The sequence below is a fragment of the Hypanus sabinus genome, chromosome 13 (genome assembly GCF_030144855.1).
Source record: "Hypanus sabinus isolate sHypSab1 chromosome 13, sHypSab1.hap1, whole genome shotgun sequence".
NCBI lineage: Eukaryota > Metazoa > Chordata > Chondrichthyes > Myliobatiformes > Dasyatidae > Hypanus > Hypanus sabinus.
In genome coordinates, this window is record NC_082718.1 from 32,656,792 (window position 1) to 32,684,212 (window position 27,421).

General features: G+C 40.5%; 1 protein-coding gene across 7 annotated transcripts in view; it reads right to left on the minus strand.

Moving 5' to 3' along the window:
* Positions 1-26,978, minus strand: part of trabd (TraB domain containing) — a 56,644-nt gene extending 29,666 nt beyond the window's left edge. Inside the window, exons 1-4 of one of the 7 annotated variants that reach the window (XM_059987444.1) lie at positions 26,834-26,978; positions 14,042-14,148; positions 6,448-6,501; positions 4,363-4,438 (exon numbers count right to left, since the gene is read on the minus strand). In XM_059987444.1, the coding sequence (XP_059843427.1) occupies positions 4,363-4,438; positions 6,448-6,468 (97 nt within the window). In that variant the 5' untranslated portion in view covers positions 6,469-6,501; positions 14,042-14,148; positions 26,834-26,978. Of the gene's footprint in view, positions 1-4,362; positions 4,439-6,447; positions 6,502-14,041; positions 14,149-20,956; positions 21,096-21,267; positions 22,865-25,376; positions 25,529-26,833 lie in introns of those variants that run through there. The other 6 variants (XM_059987445.1, XM_059987443.1, XM_059987448.1 and 3 more) reach the window with 6 other exon arrangements.
* Between the last annotated feature and the right edge of the window lie 443 nt (positions 26,979-27,421).

Genomic DNA, 27,421 nt, shown 5'->3' on the forward strand with positions numbered 1-27,421 from the left:
TTACCACACAGAGCCACAGAAATTAAAATTTTTGAGTTTACCAAAATAAGACTATTAGAGAGGGACAGTAACTGAGTTTTGTGATTCCATCTAAGAATATTAATGTTAAGCTAGTCTTCCCATTGTCACTTTTCTGCAGCTATAAAATACACAAGAATATGTGAATCAGCCCGTTATTCAGTAAGAATGTGGCAAATCAAATTCTACACTCTTGACAACTGCAGGAAACTTTCACCATTTTGCTTACCAAGTCCCTATCAACACTCATCTTAACAAAATTCATAGACTCTGCCTCCACCACTTGAAAAAGTGCTCCAAAGTCTCAGAGCCCTGAAAAAAAAACCCAGGACTTATCTTAAATGGGCATCATCTAATTTTTAAACAATGGTTTCCAAGTTTTAAATTTTCCAGAACAGGAAACGTGCTTTCCACATCCATTCTGACTGGATCACTCAACAAAGCACTCTCACTCTTCTAAACTCCAGAGGATACAAGCCTAGCCTCGCCAACTTTTCCTCGGAGTAATATCTCCTTTCCACGTAAGCCTCCGAAATGCTTCCAGAATGATGTCCTCCCTTACATAAAGACACCAATACTTTGTACAGTACTCTAACTGTGATCTCCGTGTCCTATGCAACCGAAGGATAACGTTCTTTACCTTGGAGTTCAAATCCACAATAAATGACAGCATCTTACCTTTCTTATTTACTTGCTGTACCTGTGTACCAACTTTTTGCAAGTCACGCACTTGGACACGAAAAACCTCACTGTAATCCCTCAGCATTTAGAGAATCTTGTTCCACCCCCCCAGTTTCACATTTTCCCACATTTCCATTAGTTATCATCACCCTTTTGTAGCCTCACATCTCTTCTTCCCAATGTTCCTATCTGTGGATTCAGCAACAATTTAGTAGTAATACTTTAATTTCCTTTTCCCAATACATTTCTAAAAATCAGAAAGAAAATGAGGCTTCACTATTTCCAGAGATCAACAAGCAAAATATATTTTAGCCCTTTTTCCTGTTGTAGCCCTTCGTTTGTGACGCTATTACAGCTCAGGGCGGAGGAGTTCGGAGTTCAATTCCGGTGTCATCTGCAAGGAGTCCATACGTCCTCCACATGGAATGCGTGGGATTTCCTGTCGGGTGCTCCAGTTTCCCAAAGATGTACTAGGTAGGTTAATTGGCCATTGTAAATTGTCCCATGATTAGATTAGGGTTAATTGGGGTTGCTTAAATGACGTGGCTCAAAGGGCCAGAAGGGCCTAATCCAAGCTGTATCACTAAATAAAATAAATATTAGAACAAAAATGAGGATTTACTGTTTCCTGAGGCCCACGAGGGAGAAATATTTTATACCTATTTTTTTCCTGTGCAGTAGCAAATCTTTCTAAGCCAATATGTTGCTTCTACACCACGAACCCTTGTGTACAACAACCTTCAGTGTGGCATCTTATGAAACACCTTTAGAAAATTTTTATCCACAACAGATTATTTCTTCTCAAAAACACTGGTATATCAATCAAACAATTTTCCTTTCATGAAGCCATGTTGACTTTGCTGATTAGCTCAGTATTTTCCAGATGTCCTACTGGATCTTTGAAGCCTTCTAACTTATCGCCGTTTGACAGATGTTGAGGTAACTCGCCTTCTGTTTTGTGTGTTGGCTTGAATAAAATATGATAAGGCATCATATCTTCTCTGCCATTCCAATTACGACTGGATTTTAGAACATAAAGCCCCTCCCTAATGAAGGCATTGAAAATAACATTGTGAGATTAGACTCTTATTTGTAGAACTGACATATTATGGGTGTTTTTCTCCCACAATCCAAAGGTTAGTAGGGTGATTGGTCATTGTAAATTGCCCCATGATTATGTTAGGGTTAAATCGGGAGTTGTTCGATAGCATGACTTGAAGGGCCGGAAGACCTATTCCGCACTGTATTGCTAAATAAATAAAGATAAATCAATTACACAATAAACTCCACATGCTTAAACCCAAAGTAAGTTTCATGTACAGGTTTCCCCCGCTACTCGAAGGCACTGTGTTCCTACAAAACTGTTTGTAAACCGAAATGTCGTAAATCAAAGAAGCAATTACCATTAATTTATATGGGAAAAATTCGTTCTCAGACCCAAACAAAAACCTATCAAATCAAACCAAATAACACACAAAACCTAAAGTAACACTAACATATAATAAAAGCAGGAATAATATGATAAATGTACACCCTATATAAAGTAGAAATATTGTATGTACAGTGTAGTACTTATCAAACTCAGGGAGACAGCGAAACAAAATTGATTTGGAGAAAAAAAATCCGCACGTACACACATTCGCAAACAACTGCCTGCAGTAGGCTTCACGGTCATTGTAGTCTTTCTCAGGGTAAACACACATATAAAGCGGGCGTCTTTTTTTGTAAAAGTGAAAATTCTCTTTGGTTAGCGAAAACAGGTACCAATGTAGGTCTTTCGTTACAGCGAAGTGTCGTAGAACGAACATTCGAAAAACGGGGGACACCTGCATTTACAACTTGATGTATCAGTAATCAGTATAGTTCAAAGGTCCATTTAGTAACAAAGCATGCATCTATATACACCTGTTTTGTGACTATCTGAAGACAAATTTCAAAAGAAGTGAAAGTTGTTCAGAGATACATCAAACCCACCCACCCCCACACAAAAACAATGGCAACACGATCGTCATCCCCAACCCCCCCCCCTTTTGCACAAAATGGAACAGGAATATCTACCCCCAAAAAAAATCAACCCTTTTCCCACACAAAAAAACCACAACAGAACATCAACCCTCAAACCAATCAAAAGGACAGACATTGGCACTGAAACTCGCTTGCCTTCCACATGTGTGTCGATGCTTTATTTGGTGACTAATGGACACTTTAACCGGCAAAATGGAATTGAACATCAGTTCGCTCCATCTCTAAGTTTTTTTGCATTGAGGCTGTCCGAGCTCGTGCTCGCTTACCAGAACCTTCTTGGAAACAGCAAAGCGCTGAGTCACTCAAATGATCTCAAAACTGTAAATCACAGGGTCCAACAGTCCCAGAAACACATTCAAAGTGAAAAGCAGACATAAAAGTTAAAAAAAAAGACATCTTCGAAAGCTATCTGGAAGATGTCGACCAAGTGAGCGTTCTACACTGGTGCCATCTTGATTAGAAGAAATAAGTGTCATATATTTATGGCACTTTTGACATCCCGTGTAAATTTGCATTGTAGACATAACACTTCCATTTTAAAAAGGTACAAGTTACTAATGGTGAAACTACTCAGTTAATTTTATTCTCAATAAGCTTCCTGAAACAAACATTTACCTGGGCTTTCTGAATAATTCTTCAGCTAAATGTTAAAACCCCAATGTGAATGGTCATTTTGATAAAATAAAATTGTCCAATTCAATGTAGTTTTTTCCTATTACAAACTGACTTCCAAATTTCTTTCCTGCTGGGAACCCAAGGAAAATGTGAGAAAGTTGTATTCTAGTTCTTCCATTTAAACTACTTCTCTGTATGTTTAAAAGAATGGAACCCAAAGGAATCAGAATAACAGTAATGGAATGAAATAAGTTAACAAGACAAATGACAAGTTGTAGGGAAGCACAATCACTTTATGATCATAGATCCTCCTAAAGCGACGGTACTGTTCATAAGAGGGGACCATAATACCCTCTGCCAAGAGATCCACAACCTTATTGTAGAGTTTGGAGCCCTGTATTACCCTAATATCTCAATGACCCAGAGAGCTATTGATGCACGATCAATTACTCTAAAAGACTGGAAGTAGAGTAAATACTGAAAGGCTTTTATTAACAACAAAATGGATCCACGTCCATGCTGCACAACTCTCCTGGACAGTGGGAGGAGCAGTGACACAATCGCCTTTATTCAGGGGTCTGTGGGAGAAGCCACAGGAGCAGTCAGCAGAGGGACGTGTCCAGGCATGTCCAGACAGATATACATAGTTTACCACAGCTATGTTGGCTGGAGTCAGGACCTTGTGCTTTAGCTCTTGATGGCAAACAGGTCAAAGGGTAGAGGCCAGACTGAGCATGGTCCACTGGTCCTCCAGGTAGTTCAGACTAAGAGTGGTCCTTTAGATCAAGAGGTTCAGCTCAGGACTATCAAGCTTAACTGGTCAAAAACAAATTGTTATGGAAACAGCAAGGATCCTTCTGTATCTATCTGCAATGGTACGGAGAGACTGAGATGGAGGACCTTCATTGTTGTCCTAAATACCAGCAGAGCAATGCGCAAATTGCACAATAACACCCAGATCATATCACAAGCAATTACATTCATTTTCAGTCATATTTTGCTGAAAGTTAATAAAAGGCTTACACAAGTTTTGAGGAATATCCGACATATTGTGCGGATCATCATCGAATACTGCTGGTGGTGTTGGGCTTGCTTCTGCCTATGGATGAAAGCAGTACCAAAAGTGATTTTTAAATTGTTTTAAACTTATGAAAGCAGTACACAGTCTTCCATTAGGTTAAGCTCAACAGACATTCTGATAATGTAATAAGCAAATCAAGCAACATATACTTTAGCAACACACAAAAACTGCTGAAGGAACAACAGATCAGGCAGCATCTATGGAAAAGAGTAAACTGCTGATGTTTCGGGACTGAGAAGGAAGAGGGAAGATGCCAGGATAAAAAAGGTGGGTGAGGGGAAAGAGGCTGGCTGGAAGACGATAGGTGAAGCCAGGTGGGTGGGAAAGGTTAAAGGCTGGAGAAGGAATCCGATAGGAGAGAATGGACAATTAGAGAAAAGGAAGGAGAAGGGTGACCCAGGGGAAATAATAGGCAGGAGAGAAGAAATAGGAAGTCAGATTGAGGAATGGAGGGGCAGCGGGGGGAGAAGAGGAGATAGGTTTATCAGAAAGAGAAATCAATATTCATAAGGTTGGAGGATACCCAGACAGAAAACAAGGTATTGCTCCTCCACCCTGAAGGTGGCCTCATCTTGCCACAATAACATAAATCTTAATATTTAAAATACTTTGTTTTTTTCTTTTATACCACTGGAGTTTGGAGACAGATTTCCTCAAGTACACATTAACGTTGACTCTTTCCAGGTCACAATGACCCCATCAGTTACTTTACATGAACAGTAATATTACTGAGCTTCTTGGTGAAGGATAAAATTAGATTTATTCCTGTTAAAGGGGTGTTGTGGATTGGAGAACCAAACACTAAAGTTATCAACCTGATTCACAGCACCCTCAAATTTTCCAGTTTATTTTTGGCTTGGGAAATCAATAAAGCCTGGGGAACTGTGATTATCACACTGTCTGATCCAAATACGCCTTTCAAATGACATTCTGTGAAGGGTGACATAATAAGACACAATTTATGGTGGTGTTTTAAACAGTGCTTTTATCCAGTTACAGCATCTTTGCTCCAACTTGGGATACATTTAATTAAAATTCTCCTTTTCATATACGATTGCCTAGCGATTGGAAATCATCTTCACTTCATCTGGCTGCTCAGCACAGTGAATACAGGCACACAAGCAGAGGGCACTTGCATTCTTTTCTGGGTGCAGGCACACTGCAAGAAACTAGCTGGAAGTAAGTCATTAATGAACTTGTTAAGTGAAAAGCCCTCTCAATAAGTATGCCTTACACTGCAATGGCTCACTGTATTTTACTGTTTGTTTTATGTTCTAATCTGTACTTAAGTGCGATGGCATACCACAATTCTGACTCCTTGTATTTTGTGATACTTTCAAAATTGCATACCTTTAAGTAAGTAGTCTTAACAGAAAGCACAATCAAAATCTACAGAAAATGCAGTACTGTGCAAAAGTCTTAGGCACATATATATAGCTAGTGTACCCAAGACTTCTGCACACTACTGTATTTGTCAACGTGGAGTGGGGAGGGAGTTTGCAAATCTGATGGGAGCAAAGGATGCTGGGAATGGTGAGGGTGCAGCACCTTGGGAGGGGTGTGGGATAGGGGGCAGAGGAGGAGTGCTGGGATTGAGCGAGTGGGGTGCACAGGTGCAAACACGCCCTGCACTGAGACACCAGGCAAGGTAATTTGATTCCAAACAATTGGTTTATTGATAATTACAGTTTGTCTCTTTGGTGCTTCCCGCTCCCTCCTCTCTTCCCCAACCATGATTCCCCTCTCCCTGCCCCATTCCCAAGCTCAGTCCACAGTAGAGATCCGTATCAGAATCAGGTTTATCATCAGTCAGATACATCATGATTTATTTTAGCCATAGCAGTACAGTGCAATACATAAAATTACGATAGTTCCATGCAAAAGTCTTAGACACCCTAGTGAAGAAGGTGTAGGCAGATTAAACTGAAAATCAATTCTCCCTTCCTCCCCCACCCTTCCCCAATTTAAGATTTATATGAATAGATGAAAAGAAAATACAGTTCTTTTGAAACAAATAAATCACTTACCTCTTGCTGGTCTTCCTCCATTCCTAGATCACTCCTCAGTCAGTCAAAAGGAATCTGGTGGGTCAGGGCAATAAAATTAATTGAAATATCAGCTGAATGCTCTAGAAGGGTGAAATTATAACTTCTCAATTTGATAACTGTGAAATTGCAGGAATTTAAATGAATTGATAAGTCTTTAAAATATTAAAGTGCATTAACTAATTCAATAGATTCTGAAAATAAGCTTTTCTGTTCTCAAACTTAAGACTCATGCATTAGACGCAAATTGAATAATGTGAGAATGCATCTGGAAAGGTGTGTGTGTGTGTGTGTGTGTGTAAGTCAGTGAACCCTTGTATTTAATACCTTGCATCAACAGCTCTCTTCAGGTCATGCCAGTCTGCACTCTGACTTGGCCATTCTAAAGCATAAATGTTCTTCTTTTTAAACCATTCCATTGTTGATTTACTCAGTTATTGTATCATTGCCTAGTTGCATCATCCAAATTTTATTAAGTGTCAGGTGACTGTAAAGCAAAGCAGCCTCAAACTGTGATGCTCCTTCCATTATACTCCACAGTTGGGATGAAGTTTTGGTGTTGATGTGCAGTCCCCTTTTTCCTCCAAACATAGTGGTGCGTACTTCTGCCAAAAGGTTCAATTTTTGTCTCATCTGACCACAGAACATTGTCTCGGAAATGTTGTGAAATCTCCAGGTGGTCTCTTGCAAACTTGAGACATGCAGTAATTTTTTTTTTGGGGAGCAGTGGTTTCCTCTACGGTGTCATTCCATGAAAACCATTCGTTTGGTGCTTTTCTTATAGTCGACACATGAACAGAGATTAACAAGTTCTAGAGATTTCTACAGGTCTTTTGCTGTTACCCTTGGGTTCTTTTTCACTTCCTTCAGTATTGCACGTTGTGCTGTCGGTGTGATCTTTGCAGGATGCCCACTCCGAGGGAGAGAAGCAACTGTACTGAGTTTCATCCACTTGTAGACAACTTCTCTTACTGTGGACTGATGAACACTTGGGTCTTTAGAAATGCTTTTGTAGCCTTTTCCAGCTTGACACATCTCTACCATTCTTCTAATGTCCTCTGAAAGTTGTTCTGACCAATGTATGGTGCACATAAGCAGATCTTTCTTGAGAAGAGCAAGAAGCACCAGTAACCTGACTTTTGAGTTTCTTTTTTTAAAAATAGGGCAGGGCACCTCTACACCCTACACCTCCAATCTCATCTCATTGACTGGAACACCTGACTCCAAATACATTTTGTAAATGGCATTACCCCAGAGGTTTACATACTTTTTTGAACCTAGACTGTGTTTGTTTAAATGGTGTACTCAGTATTAATGAGAAGTTAAATTGTTTGTGTGTTATTAGTTTGGGCAGATTGTGTTTGTCTATTATTGTAACTTAGATGAAGATCAGACCACATTTTACGAGTAATTAACGAAAAAAACAGGTAATTGCAAAGGAGCCACAAGCTCTTACTTGCAACTGTAAATATTGTGTCTAAGACTCTTGCATAGTTCTGTACAATAATAACAGTATGGTTTCTCTGAAATTCTAAAACTTTTATAAAAAGTTGTGGAAACATCATTCATTACTATTTGGTCCACAAGAAGTGCATTGTTCTTGTTCCACACTTCTCCGATCTCTGTATTCACTGATCATCTTTCTATAGATTTTAAACAGCTCCCATCACAGCCTCATGCCTAATGCTTGGCACATAAGGCATGGCAGATAAACAGTACTGATATTATTGTACAGTATGGTGCAAAAGTCTTAGGCATCCTTCTGTATTTGTCAATGTGCAGAGTGAGTTTGTAAATTAGACGAGAGCAAATGATGGTGGAGAGCCATGGGAGGGGTATTGGGAAGGTTGCAGGAGTGCCAGGGGCAGGGGTTTGCGCAGGCACAGATGCTCCCAGCCCTAAGACACCAGGCAAGGCCACTTGACTCAAAACAATTGGTTTATTGATCGTTACAGAATGTCTCCCTGTTACTTCCTGCTTCCCTCCCCTCTTCCTTCCCCTTCTCTGCTCCCTTCCCACTCTCAGTCCACGAGAGACCCGTATCAGAATCAGATTTATCATTACTTACATGTGTCATGATTTTTTTTGCAGCAGTACAGTTCAATACATAAAATTACTACAGTACTGTGCAAAAGTCTTAGGCATCCTAGTTATATACATGTACTTAAAACTTTTGCACAGTACTATATGATTATTCTTAATAATCCTTCATTGGACTGGGTTACTAGGCTATTTGACAGTTAACTCCAATCTGATAATAACCACAAAATTACCACCAAGGACTATCTTAATCCCTGATTATTTGCCCAGTTTAAATCCAACAGCTGTCATCATGGGATCTGAACTCAGGTCAGTGGTTAGTGCATCATTATTAACTTAAACCACTGCACTATATGTTACAGTCAATGACACAAATAATTCAACGTAAGAATTCTGTACATAGGAGCATAAATATTAGATTTTAAATGATTCAGAAGCATAAATTTATTTCAAAGAAATGGGATTACCATTAAGTAGCTTATCATCAGGCCTCCATAACTAAGAATTTAAAATACTTCAGGCAATACAAATTTTAGGAATAACCAGAGCTTCGGAAAGATAAATTCTGATGAATTATTGGCAATTAACAAGAATTATTTCAGCAACAATGATCAACACCATGAACTGGTTGAAGGTTAAAGAAAAGCATTAAGCTCTGATGGAAAGAGTTGAAAATCTAAAGAAAGAAATTATCTGATGCATGACGTTCTGTGAATAGAGATCAGAAAAGCATGGAACAAGAACAATACGCTTTTCATGGATCAGTTAAGCGATGAATGATTTTTTCCCCACAAATTTAGAGTTTGTATTTTAGAATGTCAGATAAGCTGTCCTGCTATTACTGTACAGAACTGTGCAAAGGTCTGAAGCTAGGGTGCATCAGCCTTTCACACAGTACTCTATTTGTCAATGTGGAACAGAGAACGAGTTTGTAAATCCGGTGGGAGCAAAGGATGTTGAGAATGGCGAGGGTGGAGTGCCACGGGAGGGGTGTGGGACAGGTGGCAGAGAGGGACTGCCAGGGGGCAGGGAATGGAGTGGGTGCAGAAACACCCACTGAGACACCAGGCAAGGTCATTTGATCCCAAACAATTGGCTTATTGATCATTACAGAATGTCCCTCTGGTGCTTCTCATCCCTCCCCTCTTCCTTCCCCTTTTCCCAGCCATGAATCCCCTCTCCCTGCCCCCTTCCCACTCTCAGTCCACAAAACAGACCCATATCAGAATCAGGTTTATCATCACTCACGTCATGAAATTTGTTTTTTTTTGCGGCAGTACAGTGCAATGTATAAAATTACTACAACACTGTGCAAAAGTCTTAGGCACCCTAGCGTGCTCTCTCTCTCTCTCTCTCTCTATAATATATACATACACACACACACACACCCCCTTACCTAAGACTTCTGCACAGAATTGTACTTTGAAAAAAAAAATTTGGTCAGATATTATTTGAATAGAAAGTATCTAAATAAGATGGGAGGAGCAAAAGGCACTAATTACTAATAGTAGTAAAACAGATTATTTAAAATGTTAAAGGAAACTATTCATTTTGAATGAATAAAAATAAAACAGGGTTAATACCAGAACCAGAGGGTTATATCAAATCAGAAAGAGTTTCAGTTGTCCTGAGAATGGAAGGTTGGTGAGCGACCTAAAGAGATCTTTAAGATTGATACAGGAGGAGTGTTCCATTCACTGAGGATGAAAAAAATATAAAAGGTCATCAGTTCAAGACAGTTACAAAGTTATGGCATATTTGGAAGAAATTTGTTCGCAGAGTATTCTTCTACATTTGCAATATCTTTGTGAATGTTTAGAGCACTGGGAATTGTTTTATGGGGGTGTGTTAGGAAGGAATAGAGAGAGGCTTTTAGAATTTAGTATTTATTTATATCTTACATCCATCCCACAATGTGGAGAGTAAAATTTTTTGCAATGCATAGACATGCGAATTTTAAAGTCTAATGGTTTGTAGAAAGAAGCTGTCCCGTAGCCTGTTGGTTTTGGCTTTAGTGCTGTGGTAGCGTTTGCCAGATGGAAGCAGCTGAAACAGTTTATGGTTGGAGTGACTGGTGTCCTCAATGATCTTCTAGGCCTTCTTTCTGCACCTCCTGCTACAACCGTCCTCAGTGGTGGGAAGTTCACATCCATGGATGCGCTGGGCTGTCCGTACCACTCTCTGCAGTGCCCAGCAATCAAGGTTGGTGCAATTCCCATACCAAGCGGTGATACAGCCACACAGTATGCTCTCACTGGTATACGGTCTTGAGGATTTGGGGGCCCATGCCAAACTTCTTCACTCACCTGAGGTGAAAGAGACACTGTTGTGCTTTCTTTTGCCACCAAGCCAATGTGTACAATCCAGGTGAGATCATTGGTGATGTGTATACTGAGGAACTTAAAAATACTAACCCTCTCAACTGCAGACCCATTGATGTTGATTGGGCCAAACCTGTCTCCATTCCTCCTGTAATCCACAATCAGCTCTTTTGTTTTTTTAGACATTGAAGGAGAGGTTGTTATCCTGGCACCACTGTCAGGCTGTCAAGCTCTCCTCTGTAGGCTATTTCATGAAGAAGATGAAGAAGATTGTGGGAGGTTGAAATGCAGAATAAACATAATCAGAATTAAACACAAATCTGTTTCAATATTGGTAAGGATAATGAGTGAATATAGAAACGTTGTCCAGAGGTCGATATAAATATAGAAAATACTGTGGAATGGTGCAGTCCCTGATGAGTTGAGATATAGAATGGATATCCTGTTCATAGCTTGTAAAGAATGAAAACTTTGCTTTAAATTGCATAGCATGCTGAGGGTTTGAGAGAACAATGAGTAAGACAGATGGGAGGGAAGGGAGTCCAAATAATATCAATCAGTATTACTGCTGTCTAAAAGTAACTTGAGGATTGGACCTGTTTTTAGAGGACTCTACATCTCATGTGCTTCTGGTTTCTCTTTTTAAAAAATGTTATCTTACGTGATTTTGATTGAGTCGCTTCAACACAGACTGGTTCTGTGGCCTGCAGTCAATGAATAGTGTTAAACTGAGCTGAACTGAACATTCCTAGACTGTTTCAAGGGCTCTGGGTTTGATGTTTAATATGCCATTTAGGCAATCTGTTTTCATTTGCATGTTCTGTTTTTGAAGGGGTTCTGTGGTGTTGCTTTGTTTTGTGGCTGCCTGCGGGAAGACGAATCTCAGGGTTGCATACCGCACATACTTTCATATTAAAAGTACTCTGAATCTTTGAAATGCCTGTTAATCATGGCCAGCCTGCCTGGAGATGTGAATGAAGAAAGATGAATGAGGCCAGAAGAGAAAGTGGAACAAACAACACAAACAGACAGGTCTGATGCAAGTTCAGACATCTGTGGAAATGATTCAAAGGTAGTGACGGCATATAGGAAGGAGATTGAAAATCTGATTATTGACTTCAGGAAGAGAAAACCAGAGGTCCATGAGTCAGTTCTCATCAGGATATCAGAGGTGAAGAGGGTCAGCATTTTTATATTCCTTGGTGTTAACATTTCAGAGGATCTGATGCAAGTGCCATTATGGAGAAAGCAAGGCAGCAGCTCTACCTTCTTAGTTTGCGAAGATTCTGCATGTCATCTAAAATGATGAGAAACTTCTATACGGCTGTGGTGGAGAGTATATTGACTAGTTGCAATACAGCCTGGTATGGAAACACAATTGCCCTTAAACAGAAAATCCTACAAAAAGAAGTGGATACAGCCTAGTCCGTCATGGGTAAAGCCCTCCCTACCATTGAGCATATCTTCACAGAGCGCTGTCGCTGGGCCATCCAGGCTATACTCTCTTCTCACTGCTGGTATCAGGAAGATGGTACAGGAGCCTCAGAACCCACACCACCATATTCAGGAATGGTGATTATCCTTCAACCATCAGGCTCTTGAACCAGAAGAGTAACTTTACTCACCTCAACACTGAACTGTTCCAACAACTCATGGACTCACTTTCAAGGACTCTTCATCTCATGTTCTTAATATTTATTGCTTATTTAATTATTTCTTTATTGTTTCCTCATTTCTTAATGCACTTGCACAGTTTGTCATCTTTTGCACTCTGGTTAGTGTCCATCCTGCTGGGTGTGTTTTCTCATTGATTCTATTGTGTTTCTTGGATTTATTGTGAATCCCCATTAGAAAATGAATCTCAGGGTTGGACATGGTGACATACATGTACTTGGAAATTAACTTTGAACCTCAATTCTCTCTATTTATACACCTTCCAGAGAAATCAAATCACACTGAATTCTCTGAAAGGTGTATAAATAGAGAATTAAAGTTCAAAGTTAATTTATTAGCAAAGTCACTCTCCTCTCCAAGAAAATGCCAATAGCATTTGTGCCAACTTTCACCATTTCACCCTTTCTCAGCCAGTTCTTTTAATCTCTCCATTTGTGCATAAGTACACAAAATAGCTTGTACATATAGATTGAATGTATGTCCATAAAGTAATGCTAGGCACAGGAGTATTTGGACACAAGGTGACTGACTGGAAAAGATAAAGTAATGGTCCATAGTCCAGCTCTCTTCAGCCTCCTCAGAAAGCAGAGGAATTGGGGAGCTTTCCTGATTGTGCAGAAGGTGTTTTAGGACCATGAGGGGCTATGCAAGATGTGCACTCCCAGGAATTTGAAAGTGCTTGCAGTTTCCACTGCTGTACAGAGGAGTTTGAGTGGTACGTGTTCTCTTGAAGTCGATAACTATTGACTTGTTGACAATGAGGAAGAGGTTATTTGCCTGGCACTTCCACTCCCTCTCTGTAGGCTGTCCAATTCATTAATAGTGATGAGGCTCACCACCACTGTTGTGTTATTGGTGAACCTGGCAATCTGATTACCTGGGTGTTAAATAAGTTAATGGAATTTCCACTGCACTTCATTGAAGTAATGCCAGTTAACATGTGGCAGATCCAAGAAATTCCAATACTGTTATGATGCTTATCGGAACTTTACTGAAAAGTAAATCACAGGCAAACTCCTGGTTGAGAACTGTGGCTGAGGGCATTAGAACAGGTTTGTGGTTTGGTTGCTTTAAAGATTTATCAAAGCAATGAATTACTAGGTGCTGTGGTGGACTCCAAATACAGATTAAAAGTTCTGACAATGAAAACCTAAAATTTAGCAAATACATTATTCATGATTTCTTAATAACAAACACAGAGGAACAAATCAACTTTCCACAATCATGTGCTATTAACTGAAACAAGTTTGTTTTTAAATATTTATCTGTTCACTGTGAATGCCTGACGGGAACTCAAGTGCTCTGATGCAGAGAAGGACACACTTTGAGTCCCTGCAGGATTCAATGACGTGGAGCTTTTAACACGTTTTGTTAAACCCCAGCTGATGGCAAAAGATGCCGTTATATTTCAGTAATGCAAATTCAGCTCAAATACTTTATGAATGAATTTATATTACATGGTTTCTGAATGAATATAGTTTTGTACATTTTAAGCCATTAATTTCATGCACAATGATACTGCACAGAAGGTGAATACTTACTGCACCTATCACACACAGGATTCTCCACGTGCTGAGTAGATGCCACAGAAATTAACGAGTACTGATACTGGCAGATGTGCTGAAGCCTCATCACCATCGATATTACTCTACAAAATAATAAAGTTCAATACAAGTTATGGAGCAATCTCAACTGGGATTTTATTATCAACCAGAGCTTTGTAACATAATGCTTGAGATACTCTCAATTTAACATGCACGTTAAATCAATGCCAAGGTAGTGTAGTTGTTAGGGTGACGATCCTTTGCTCACCCTTTTTTTTGGCTATTTTTGGGCAGCTTTGAATTGGGGCGGCCTGCAGATAATGAACACTGTGCTGAACTGTTATGAACTTTCTGATTTTGTGTTTTATATTCTGTTTTTTTCCCCTCTCATTCTTTCTTGTTGCTGTTTGCATAATTTGTTTTTATTGCGCGAGGGGGTTGATGTTCTGTTTGTCGTTTGTGTGATTTTTTTTTGCATGCAGATGAGGTTTGGTGTTTTTCTTTGAAAAGGTTCCATGGTTTTCTTTGTTTCGTGGCTGTCTGCGGAGAAGACAAATCTCGGGGTTGTAAACAATATACATACTTTGATAATAAATCTACCTTGAGTCTAAATATTATGGCTCGGGGTGTCAGATTTCGGAGTTCAATTCTGGCTTCCTCTATAAGGAGTCTCTGTACACCCACCCTGTGAAAGGGGTTTCCCGTGTGCTCTTAGCCGTACCGGGTAGGTTAATAAGTCATTATAAATCATCCAGTGATTAGGTAAGGGTAAATCAAGTTTGCCAGGGGTTGCTGAGGTGATGCAGCTCAAAGGGCTGGAAGGGCTGACTCTGTGCTGTATTGCTAAATAAATGCTAAACCACATCTTCTTAAGAATAACACGGCGTCTTTCTTATTTTCTATCCAAAAAAATGTGGGTAACAAACACCTTCATGATAAAGGGAAGTTAATTTGGAACAAAATGATGGACTACTACTTTTAATGCCCTAAAGTATCTGTCGTCCATTTAATATTTAAGTAGTATTTGAATGAGTGTTTATGTATATATATGTGTATATATACGATTAAGCATTCTTGTTCATTTACACAATTCATTACAGGTTACACGTATAAAGACATGAATTACATCATCACGCTACCATACGATACATGCTCGCCTCAGAGTACTAGTGTGCGCCGCTCAACGTCCATTCGGACAACGTCCGATCACATATACGTCTGTAGTCCCAATCGGAGAACATGACATAGCAGACATAACCAATCTCGTGTATCGCATGTCTCGAGTGTAGTAGCGTTATCTGTTTAATTTTCTTTCAAAAACATTGCCGTAAAGTGCATCATGGCTTCCAAACACAGCAAAACCACTCCTAGAGATAGCAGCAGCAAGAGGCAAAGTATATGATATGGTGTCTGTACAATGTCCAAATCACATAACGCCTGATTTCACAATCGTGGACGTTAAGCAACACATACCTGTAAACATGAGTTTAGACCCACATTCCTGGATTCCTGTGTCTTCCTTTGAATTAGTCTAATGTCTCAAAGTTAATTTATTTACTTATTGAGATACAACATGGAATGGGCCCTTCCAGCCCTTTGAGCCGAGCCGCCCAGCAATCCCCCCCAATTTAATTCTGCCCTAATCACTGGACAATTTACAATGATCAGTCACCTACCAGCCAGCAAGTCTTTGACTGTAGGAGGAAACCCGAGCACCTGGTGGAACCCCAAGCAGTCACAGGGAGCACATACAAATTCTTTACAAGCAGCGGCGGGATCTGAACTTGGTACTATAAAGTGTTGTGCTAACCACTATACTACTGTGTCACAAAACATAACTATCTAAATATTACAGGTAAACCTAGCCAGTTATATTCCATTACTGCAAGCTGACATATACCAACATATTCCACAACATAATGCTGGTGATATTACATCTCATTCTGAGGTATTTAGTTTGATGTATTTTAATGATCCAAGGCATAGTGTGTCTAGGACAATGGAAAAACTTTTTGAACAATATCAGAGCAAGCCCAAAATGTGACATTCTTCCAAGATTACAGATTCTTGTAGTATCTTAATAATACCAACCTAAAATATTAAAAGGATTCTTATTCACAAAACTGTTAGTTTCACTTTGAACAGAAACTTACAATTTTGAAAGTCTACTTTGAACAGAACTGGAAAAGGTACTTAACTTGAAACACTAACTATTCATCACTCAGTTGTGACCATCCACTAATCTCATTCGATTTGCATAAAAGAGCTACAGCACTTTTTAAGAGCAGCAAACAAAATATATATCCCATTTCAAGCACTCAATGATCTAAGTGAGCATACAGTTAAAAACCCAAAGGAAGCATACTATCAAATGCAAATATAATAGGTGGTGAGACCAGGATTTTCATCACTGATTGAAAATTAGAGGAGATCTATGTTCTGTGGTTAATAAGTAAATTTCTTTATTTGAACTCAGCAAGCTCATGACCATTATGGGAAGGGGGGGGGGGGAAGGGAAGAGAGGGGGGGAAGAACAATCAAGAAAACCACCAAAATATTTTCTCAAATCATTTTGGCATTGGCATCCTAGCTTCTTTCAAATTCCATGTTCACATACACTGAGAAAGGAAAGTTAAAGTGATAGGCAACTGGAAGTTCGGGTTCATCCTTGTGGATTGGACAGTGTTCTGTAAAATGTTCACCAATTCAGAGTTTGGTTTATCCATTGTGTGACAACTTTGCAGATAATGCTCTAGTCTAAGTTCAGTGTAAACTTATTATGTCATCATAAACAGCCCTGAGATTCATTTACTTGTTTACTTCTATTTTGCACTGTTTTGTAACAAACAAAATAAACAACCAACCAACCATGAGAGACTCAATGAAAGACTACACCTACTTGGGCGTTCAACCAGTGCATAAAAGACAACAAACCACGCAAATACAAAAAGAAAGACTTAATAACAATAAATACCAAGAACATAAAGAGTTCTTGAAAGTGAGTCTAGTCTATAGGTTGTGGAAACATTTCAACAATGGAGCCAGTGAAGTTATCCCCTCCAGTTCAAGAGCCTGATGGTTGAGGGGTAATAACTCTTCCTGAACCTCTTGGTGAGAGTCCTGAGGCTGCTGTACCTTCTCTCCAATGGCAGCTGTGAGGATGTCCTGTGTGGTGGGGTCCCTGATGATGGACGCTGCTTTTTTGTGACAACACTGTGTAGATGTGCTCAATGGGGGAAGGAGACTTTACCCATAATGGTCTGGGCTGAATCCACTGTTCAAGGGTATTGATATTTCCACATCAGGCCTTGACACTCACCACTACACACACCTTGTCAAAATTTTAGATGTCATACCAAATCTATTATAGAGTCTATAATGGTGAGTCCTGAGTTTAAAGTTGCCTGTCATTTTATTTCTCCTTCACGCTTTAACTCTGATAATCTGCCTTTGGTTTCTTTCACAGTTGCAATGAATGCAAGCTTGAGGAACAGCTCTCAACGTCAAATTTACCATGACACAGCTCTCAAAACTCAACATCAAATTTTAAATAACCAACCTTCCTTATGAAAAATCATCTGCATGGAGCACTAGTATTGGTTTATTCCCGTCACATGTAGAGTGAACGAGAGAGTGTTTTGCATGCCACCCATACCGATCATTCCGTATACAAGTACGCAGAGATAGCACAAAGGAAAATCAATAACAGAATGCCAAATACAGTAACAGAGAAACTGCAGTGTAGGTGACAATAGGTGCAAGGACCATGACGAGCTAAAATGTGAGGTCAAGAGTTAACTGCATTCTGCTATGGAATTTCCTCTTCATCATCTCAGAGCACATGTAGAAGAGTTCAGCACAGGAACAGGCCCTTCAGCCCACAAAGCTGTGCTGAACGAACTGAAAAGTAAATCAGAAACACCCAAAGACTAAACCCTCCTACCTACACAATGTCCAAATTCCTCCAACTTCCTTACATCCAAACATTCTTAAATGCAGTTCTCAACCTCTTTACGCCATGGACCAATACCATTATGCAAGGGGTCCATGGACCCCAAGTTAGGAACCCCTGCTTTAATGTATTTGTCTCGACCAACATACCAAGCAGGGCATTCCAAGCATTCAGCTCTCTAAATAAAAAAAACTTACCCCTCACATGCCCTTTGAACCTATCCCTTCTTACCTTCAATGTATGTCCTCTAATGTTAAACATTTCAACCCTGGGGAAAAAGACACACCCTGTCTACCCTATCTATGCCTCTCATAATCTTGTAAACCTCTATTTTATCTCCCCTCAGCCTCTGGCACGCCGGAGAAAACAACCCAAGTTTGTCCAGCCTCTCATTATGGCACATGCCCTCTAAACCAGGTGGCATCCTGGTAAATCCTTTCTGCACCCTCTCCAAAGACTCAACATCTTTTATAGTGGGGCGACCAGAATTCTACGCAATACTGCAGGTGTGGCCTAAATGGAATTTTATAAAGTTACAACATAACCTTGTCTCAAGTTTTGAAATGATCTGCCTGATGCCCACTAACCAAGCCTTGACTGTACTTCAGTACATGTGACAATCAGAAACAAATACCAATCTTTAACACACTAGGATTTGCATTTAAGAGACTTATAATGCAGCTGGGTGGGTGGGGTGGAGATACCAAAGGAATTCTATCAAAAGAGGTGTAGGGTGCTCCTTACACCTCCACTAGCCTGCAGGCCACCCTTGGGCAAAGCGCAGGACCTGTTTAGCTGCCCCGATCAGGGTCCCGTGAAGCAATGGGAGCAGTTAGTGGACGGTCGTATGAGCAGCTGGTGCATATCACAAGTCCTGGCTATGCGACCACTGACGCCAGGCAGACAATCTCTGAAGAGTATTGATAATGACCAGTGTCAGCTATCTTGTAAAACCTCTGCCCAGGAGAAGGCAATGGCTAACCATGACTGTACAAAAAAATTGCCACAGACAATTGTGGTCACCTTGATCGCCTACATGATATGGCATGGCACACAATAATGGTGATGGTAACAACAACAGGATAGAGGCTGTCCTTGAGCTTGGTGGTGATTGGCCATGGTTTACATCCCATTTTGTGTCTGTTCACTATATTATTGCCTCAATTTGCCCAATTTCTCTCTCCCTACAGATTCCACTAGGCCTGCTGAGAATTGTTACATATGCAATCTCATTTTAGTACAATTATTTCAGATTTAGAACATCTGCAGTTTTACACATCTTACAGCTGCAGCATTGTCCCCTCTCCCTCCTCGGTCCTCACTCACATTCCACGTACATCACCTTAAAGCAGCAACTCTCTCAGCCAACACCAAGTTTATTATCTAAGTAACAACCCTGAGATTCATTGTCATGCAGGCATACACAAGAACCATAATAGAATCAATGAAAGGCCACACCCAACAGGACTGACAAAAAACCAAATGTGCAAGAGAGAACAAACTATACAAATACCAAATTAAAACAAGAAATGATAATAAATATTAAGAACATGAGATGAAGAGTCCTTGAAAGTGAGTCCGTAGTTTGTGGGAACAGTTCAGTCAAGAGGCAAATGAAGTTGAACCAAGTTATCCCCACTGGTTCAGAAGCCTGATGGTTGAGGGTAACAGGCATGTTGACATTTTCTATTTACATGTCTTATATTTGGACCATTCCTCCTCTTCTGTGCAACTAAAATACATTTCTAGCGCTGATGAAAGATCACTAATGTGAACAGTTAAATGTCCCTTCACAAACATCGCCTACCCCACTGAATTTTTCCAGTATTGTATTTTTTTTTAATTACATGGTTTACTTAAAATAACATGAACACTCTCTGACTGAGAGATCACTCTTTGATTCACTCATAGCACGAAGGACATTATAACATGCATTAAAAAATCTTTCCACAGAAACTGATATCCTGTGCAATTAAGTTCCTTTTATAACTATAATGGCATATGGTTCCAAACTACCTTCTAAACCAGATACAGCAACTGCATTTCTCTCTCAAAATAGTGCTCGACCCAAAGTTCTTCCAGTATTCTGTTTTTAGATACCAGCATCTACAGTTTTGGTGATTTGATTGCTCCAGTTTCTGTCTATGAATGTTTCAAGTTCTCAAATTCAAACTCATTGAGTGAATTATTTATCATCCAGGCATTTGATGTGCAAATTATTTGATTAATTGAACTGTACCACTACACAAACTGAAAGTGAACATTTTCAAATTAAACACTTATTTATACAATCTAATAAGCAGCTGTTCATAAAAGATAAACTTAACGTTGTGCAAACCAATCATGGGAGAGGGTGGGATAAAGACAACCAAAATATATACAATGAATTTCTAAAATTAATAATTAAAAATTTTCAGTTTGTAAAGTCAAAATTTACAGTAGGTCTGCAGTAATAAAATTAAAGTTCAACATAGATTAAACAGAATAAGTACTATCTGAATTTCAACAAACATTTTAAGCCACTGCCGTGCTCAGGTAATTAGTGACTAAATGTAGTTGGTGCATTGTCACTTACCGACTCATTCAGTTTGCTTCGTATTGACGATGTTGGTCCTCCATCAAAAGTTTACTAAGCATTATTGTTACAATTTAAATACGTATTGCAAAACCCATCGTAACACAGTTACACCGTTTAAAATATCTTACTGACATTTTAAAACGTATAAAGTTTTATAAACACATTGCATGTCGATCAGCGAACGATTACCTGTCAACGGAAATTAATGAAATAAACTTGTCAAGTTACACAAGAAATTCGTGGAGGTTCATACTTGAATCAGAACTGCTTCCCACCATATGGTAAAAATAAAACGCTTTTCACACACTTAGTAATATTTCATTACGTCCTATATTGATTGTACCACAAAATCATGCCTCAGATTAGCTGAAAAACAAATTACCTGCGTCTACTAACATTTACAGACGACTGAAAGACTTTCAAGAGACCGGGACTCACAAAGAAAAGTACAACTGCAATATCGGCAGCAGTTAGACATCAGACGTAACTCCCGAACAAGAAGCACTCTGGAATATGGAGTCCCATCTAGATGATTTCATCTCTGACCAATCGCCAATGACATATAAAAAAGAACTACAACACCCAGAAGAGCCCGCGATATCGGGTCATGCGCACACCTTCTTTGAACAAAGATAGGCCTCAGGTCCTGGGGCCACGCGCTTACTCATCGCTGAGAGCGAGAGGGGAACCCACCTAGGAATATCGACGTATTAGATCTCTAACGGGAAGCGAGGCGCAGGGGACAGAGGCACGAAAGCGGGAGGAAAGTGGAACTTTGCGTTGCCGCAGACTGCGCATGCCACCAGCGGCCCGCCGCCGCTCTCGCTACCCGACTGCTGGTCTCAGCAGCGCGCGACCCCCCCTCGTTTGTGACGTCACTCCAGGGCTGCCCCGGGCAACTTGGCGGAAAGTTGCTGCTGCAACCCCCAACCTTCCGCAGCCAGCAGAGAAACCAACGCTCCAGTTGCCTGCTTGACCAAGTTACCTTGCGGAGTACTTCCCACCCCCCCCTCAAAATATTAACTCCCAAACATAGCTAAATATTAAATTGTGGGTAAATAGGGGTGGGAACTCCCCCGATGCTCTTTACTGGGTGCAGTGGGACTTTCTTTTACACTTTTTTGAGACAGGTGGCTCCCTTGGCTTAATATCCCGTTGTATGATAACGACTGCTACCGTACCTGCTGAATATTTCTAGCATTTCTGTTTATAAATGCAAATAAAATTCAGCACATGCTTTCCAATCCAGGCAACATACCAGTGAGAAAGATTTAGAAAAGAAAGTTAAGAGATTGTTTGAAATAACTTTGTATTCTAATAGTCATTAAGGAGGAACTTTTTTGTCTCACCGGTATTCAGAAGAATGAGGGGAGAGCTCATTAAAACCTATTAAATGTTGAAAGGCCTCGATATAGTGGATGTGGAGAGGATGTTTCATATGGTGAGGGAGTCTTAAGACCAGAGGATGCAGCCTCAAAATAGAGGGGCATCCATTAAAACAGGAACAAAGAGAGTCACGAATCTGTGGAACTGGCTGCCACAGGGCAAGTCATTGGTTATATTTAAGGCAGAGGTTGATGGGTTATTGATTAGTCAGTGGTGAAGGGATACGTGGAGAAGGTAGGAGAATGGGGCTGAGAGGGAAAATGAAACGGTCATGGAGAAGTGGCAAAGCAGACTTGATGGGCCAAATGGCCTTTTTCTACTAAATCTTAAGGTCTTAAATAGAAAGATGAAGTTAAGGATAGTTTGTAGTGCCTTCAAGGATGAAGGGTCAATGATGATAATAACTTATTTATTGATACAATGTGATAGCAACTTTCAAAAGGTGATCTAACCAGTATAGTTTGGGAAAGGATTTCTTTGGCTATGGGTCAGATTTCTGAATGGGACAAACTAATAGATTAAAAGCATGCACAAGTATGTTTGGCTGAACAACGTCGTTCTATGATTGTGTGCACACCGTAGGCAGTAACTCTTGTTTGAACAAAAGTTTTCACCATAACTATCGAGGGACCACAACTATTTCTTTATGGGGAGGGGTAGTGCCAAAGGAAGGAGGGACAATGTGTACTGTGGTTTTTAATTTATTTTATTTAGAGATACAGCATGGAACTGGCCCTTCCAGCCCACTGAGCCTCGTCACCCTGATTTAACCCTAGCTTAAAAACAGGACCAATTAGCCTACTAACCGGTACGTCGTTGGACTGTGGGAGGAAACCAGAGCACCCGGAGGAAACCCACATGCACATGGGAAGAACATACAAACTTTCTTACAAGAAAGTGCCAGAATTGAACTCTGAACTCCAGAAGAACATTCCGAGCTGCAAAAGAGTCACCTAACCACTATGCTACTGTAGTTTTCTGAGTTACCACAAGGAGGGTGGCAGTATGAAATGTGACAAGAATGCATACAATATTTTTGAGTAAAATAACAAGTACTTCATATACATTTTATACTAACTTCTCATTAACTTCCAAATATATTCTGCTCTACTTTTCTGATTAAAGAAATAAAGTAGATTCTCTCTAATATATCCCCAGGTGGACCACAACCTTGTGGTGGTTTGGAGACTTGCGTGCCTTAATGACCTGGAGAGTTATGTTGGCTGGAGTCAGGACTTTATGCTTTGGCTCTCGCTAGGGTCACCCATGCCAAACAGGTCAAAGGGTAAAGGCCAGACTAAGACCGGTCCACTGGTCTTCCAGGTTCAGGGGTTCAAGGCTAACAACCCTGACTGGTAATTGTTACGGAAACGGCGATGAAGAATCCTTCTCCATCTGAGTGCGATGGTATTCCTCAGTCCCCACCCAGGGCTTGCATGGCTGACAGTAGTGAAAACCGAGAGGAAACTACTGACACGATGAAGGAAGCCCTGAACTCCAGGAGGAACTTCACTGCTGCCCTAAACGCCAGCAGCATTATGAGCAGTAAAGTAACTCTCTATTTAAAAGTGTATAATGATGTGAGTCTTTTCGAAACCTAAACTTGTTGATAACACAACTCAATTCTGTTACTGTTCTGTAATCACAGGAGCAATACACTGTTCTGTAATCACAGGAGCAATTGCTCAATTAAGTTGACCAGATCTTGTGATTAAAAGCTGACACTAACTTCCAGTACTTGGACATACACAGAAAAATGTGGAAATACAGTGATACTCTACACCTCCATCATTTGCAACATTTCACTCTTTGTCGATGGAAAGAAATCTACAAAGAAATGAATGCAAAGCATATTCTTTGGCTGACTTCATACCTGGTGTCCTCTCACAGTTTATATAGCAGTGTTAAGCGATGGAGCGACTGACCACACAGGGCTATTTCCCAAAGTGACTGGGGTACCCCATTCATACAATTAGGCCACTGTGAGGACATCTGCAGTATCCTGTGAAGAAGCTACACACTTCCAAATGTTACTATTTCTCTTTGCGTCACCTCTGAGATGCACCTCGAATGTCAGAGAGCGATAAGGATCACACTAAAGTCATTTTGATAAGTATAATTTGGATTTATCTCGGGAGCTCAACTTCAGGTTTTTATTACTGGTGTGACTGTTGGGACTCTCTAAAGTGGAGACAGGGCTTACATTGAAGAAATTGTTCTGTGGTGCTACTTAAAAAGAGGTTTATGGCAAATGGTAATTGATGGAGTTAATATTTATCAAGGAAATATTCACAGTCCATTGTGAAATATTGAGTATTCCTCAACCCAACCAAGATGATGTCTTATGATGTATCATTCTATGAGTCAGTGCACACCACAGGTTTGAACAAGAGTTTGCACCATAAATATGGAGGGACCATCTTCTTTACGGGGAGGGGTAGTGCTGAGGGAAGGGGGGACAATGAGCACTGACGTTTTTAATTTAGAGATACTGCGCAGAACAGGCCATTCGGCCCACCGAGCTGTACCACCCAGCAACTTAATGATTTAAGCCTATCCTAATCACAGGGCCATTAACCTACTAACCGGAACGTCTTTGGACAGTGGGAGGAAACTGGAGCACCCGGAGGAAACCCACACGCACACGGGAAGACCATACAAACTTTCTTAGAGGAGGGGGGGGGGGTCGGAATTGAACTCCCAGCTGTAATTTATATCAGCCTTATATAATCTACATATCAGTCTTGCAACGGGAAAGTAGGCACACAGTTTTAAAAGGCAGTCAGTAAATACAACAACTTCAGACATTAGTAGCGTGTTAACGTGGGCGGTACGGTAGTGTAGTAATTAACGCTTTATAGCGCGAGTTTAATTCCCTCCGCTGTGTTAATGAGTGTTTACGATCTCCCGTGACGGCGTGGGTTTCCTTCTGCATTCCAAAGACGGACGGGTTAAAGTTGGTGAACTGTGGGTATAGTATGCGGGTGACGGAAACGTGGTGACACCAGGCTGCCCCAAGCACAGATCTCGGACCGTGCTGGCCCTCGACGCACACGACGTATTTACTCTAATTTTCGATGTTTCCATGTGACTAATAAAGCTAATCTTTCTTTACATTTCTTGTTTTTGAAAAGAAACTGCCAAACGTCACAGGTCAAATACTTGTAAAGCCTCAATAGGCTCATTTTCACCATTTCAAGTAAGAAGTTTGATATGGAATATACGGGTGATATTTGATATGGAAAGCGAAGAAGTAATTTACATTTTTGTTGAGTGCATATCGGGCGAATCAGGACAAAACACACGGAAAGACGCACAAGTGTTTAAGATAATTATCTATTAAGTATTATATAATATTTAATAAACAGGATTTAAGACGTGGGCAGAGGAGAGATATTTACTTTGAAGACACTTACTTACTGCCCGTTACGCCGCGTCCTCCATCTCTGTCCGTCCATACCGTCGCTCACAGATGGAGGATTCTTGATAGCTGTTTCCGGATCAGTCACAGTTATCAACTCTGAGCTGAACCCCTGACTCTGCAGGACCGGTGGACCACGCTTAGTCTGGCCGCTCCCCTTTGACCTGTTTGGCACAGGCGACCCTACCAAGAGCCAAAACATAGAGCCGGCAGAGCTCTCCGGCTCATCGAGACACATAAGCCTTCAAACATTATGACAAGATTGTCGTCCTCTGTTTGGACTTTGCAGATACTTGCTTACAATTTGCACTGCTATTATGTTTATTGGAATCATTGCTGCCGCTTCATCGTTTGACAATTCTCGAAAGTATTAATTAAAGTGGGGTGCAGTTTTCCGTGGCCGCTGTCAGTAAAGGGACAAGGGTAGTCTCGGCACACCAGCCGTCCATTCATTTTATTTTAACTGCCGGCAAATACCAGTTGCTGCGCAAAAAATAGAAACATTTAGAGTCAATTTTTCAACTTAAGTGTTTTTTTTTTAAAATATTTACCGGGGGTAGTAATTTTTAACACAGAAGGGGGAGATTGTGAACAAGTTGGTCTGCACCCGGTCAATGCCGAATAAGTCACTTTCAAAGGCAGCAGGAGATCAAGGCGCAGTTTGTTTCTTTCAGTTAATAATTTACTTTGCTTTGTAAACAAAATAAACTTCAAAAAAAACACAAAGTACACTGCAGATGCTGTGGTCAAATCAACACGTAAACAAACAAGCTGGATGAACTCAGCAGGTCGGGCAGCATCCGTTGAAATGAGCAGTCAACGTTTCGGACCGAGACCCTTCGTCAGGACTGAGTTCATCCAACTTGTTTGTACGTGTAAACTTCAAATAAAGGCAGATCAGTTCCTAAAAGCAACACACACTCAAAATACTGACGTTTCAGGCCGAGACCCTCCTGCGGTCTAGGAAACAGATTAACTCCAAAATAATAGTTTAGTTGGTAAATTGGGTTTGTTTGGTTGTGGTATTGGTAAAATCCCTGTCCATTTCTTCTAAGTTTACAAATGTCAAGAAACTTTTGCTGGACCTGAGCAACTAGAGCCTTTAATGGTGAAAAATCTCCCGCGCTATTTCCTAACGTAAATCGCTCATGATAAGCGGTTACAGTATCAATAACGTTCTATAAAATTGAATGTCATCCTAATTACCAAAAGCAATGCTCTTCCTCAGTGGGTTTCTAAACGTTGAACGGTAATAGACCGCACCAGCGCCTAGTTATTCAGAGTACTGTATTTAAACTGTGTGAATTGTGTAGTTCTTTGTTCACTTTAACCGTGTCTGGTAATCCAGCACGGTATTCCTTTCCAGTGTTTTATTTTGCTCTTGCCCATTTTGTATTTTGGACCTGTTTTTATTTAGAAATTTGGATTCAGTCTATGTTTTTTTTTGCTTACCTGCTCGGCCAAGTTGGATATTGCCCTTGTTTTGGATCAGTGCCGGGAAGGCCAAATATTCATCGTAGTGCCTGTCCGAATAATCATTCCGTCCAGCGTCTGATTTCTGCCGCCGAGTTCAGATCTTACTCAGCCCCTTGGGTACAGCGGTACAGTTCCCGACTGTCACGCCGGGTTCAAGCCCAGACATGCCCTGCTAGGGACTGGTTGCGGTACAAGTTAAGTGGAATAGTTCCGGCGTGTTTACTGGCTTCAGTAATCCCAGACAGCGAGATGCAGGAAGACTGACCGTTCTCTCCGGGCATTTGGGGCTCCGGTCATTTCCAGAGCGCCCCCCCCCCACCCCCAGCGCTGGAAGAACTCGAAATGATGAGCAACGTCTGATCAACAAACGGAATGTTCCCTCTGGTCAAGTTTTGTCTGGTCAACACTTTGTCAAGTTTTAAATGCGAATTAAATAGAATAGAAAGGCAACACGAGAGAATCTGCAGATGCTGGAAATAAAAAAACACACAAAATGCTGGCAGAACTCAGCAGGCCAGACAGCATCTATGGGAGGAAGTAGTGAAGACGTTTCGGGCCGAAACC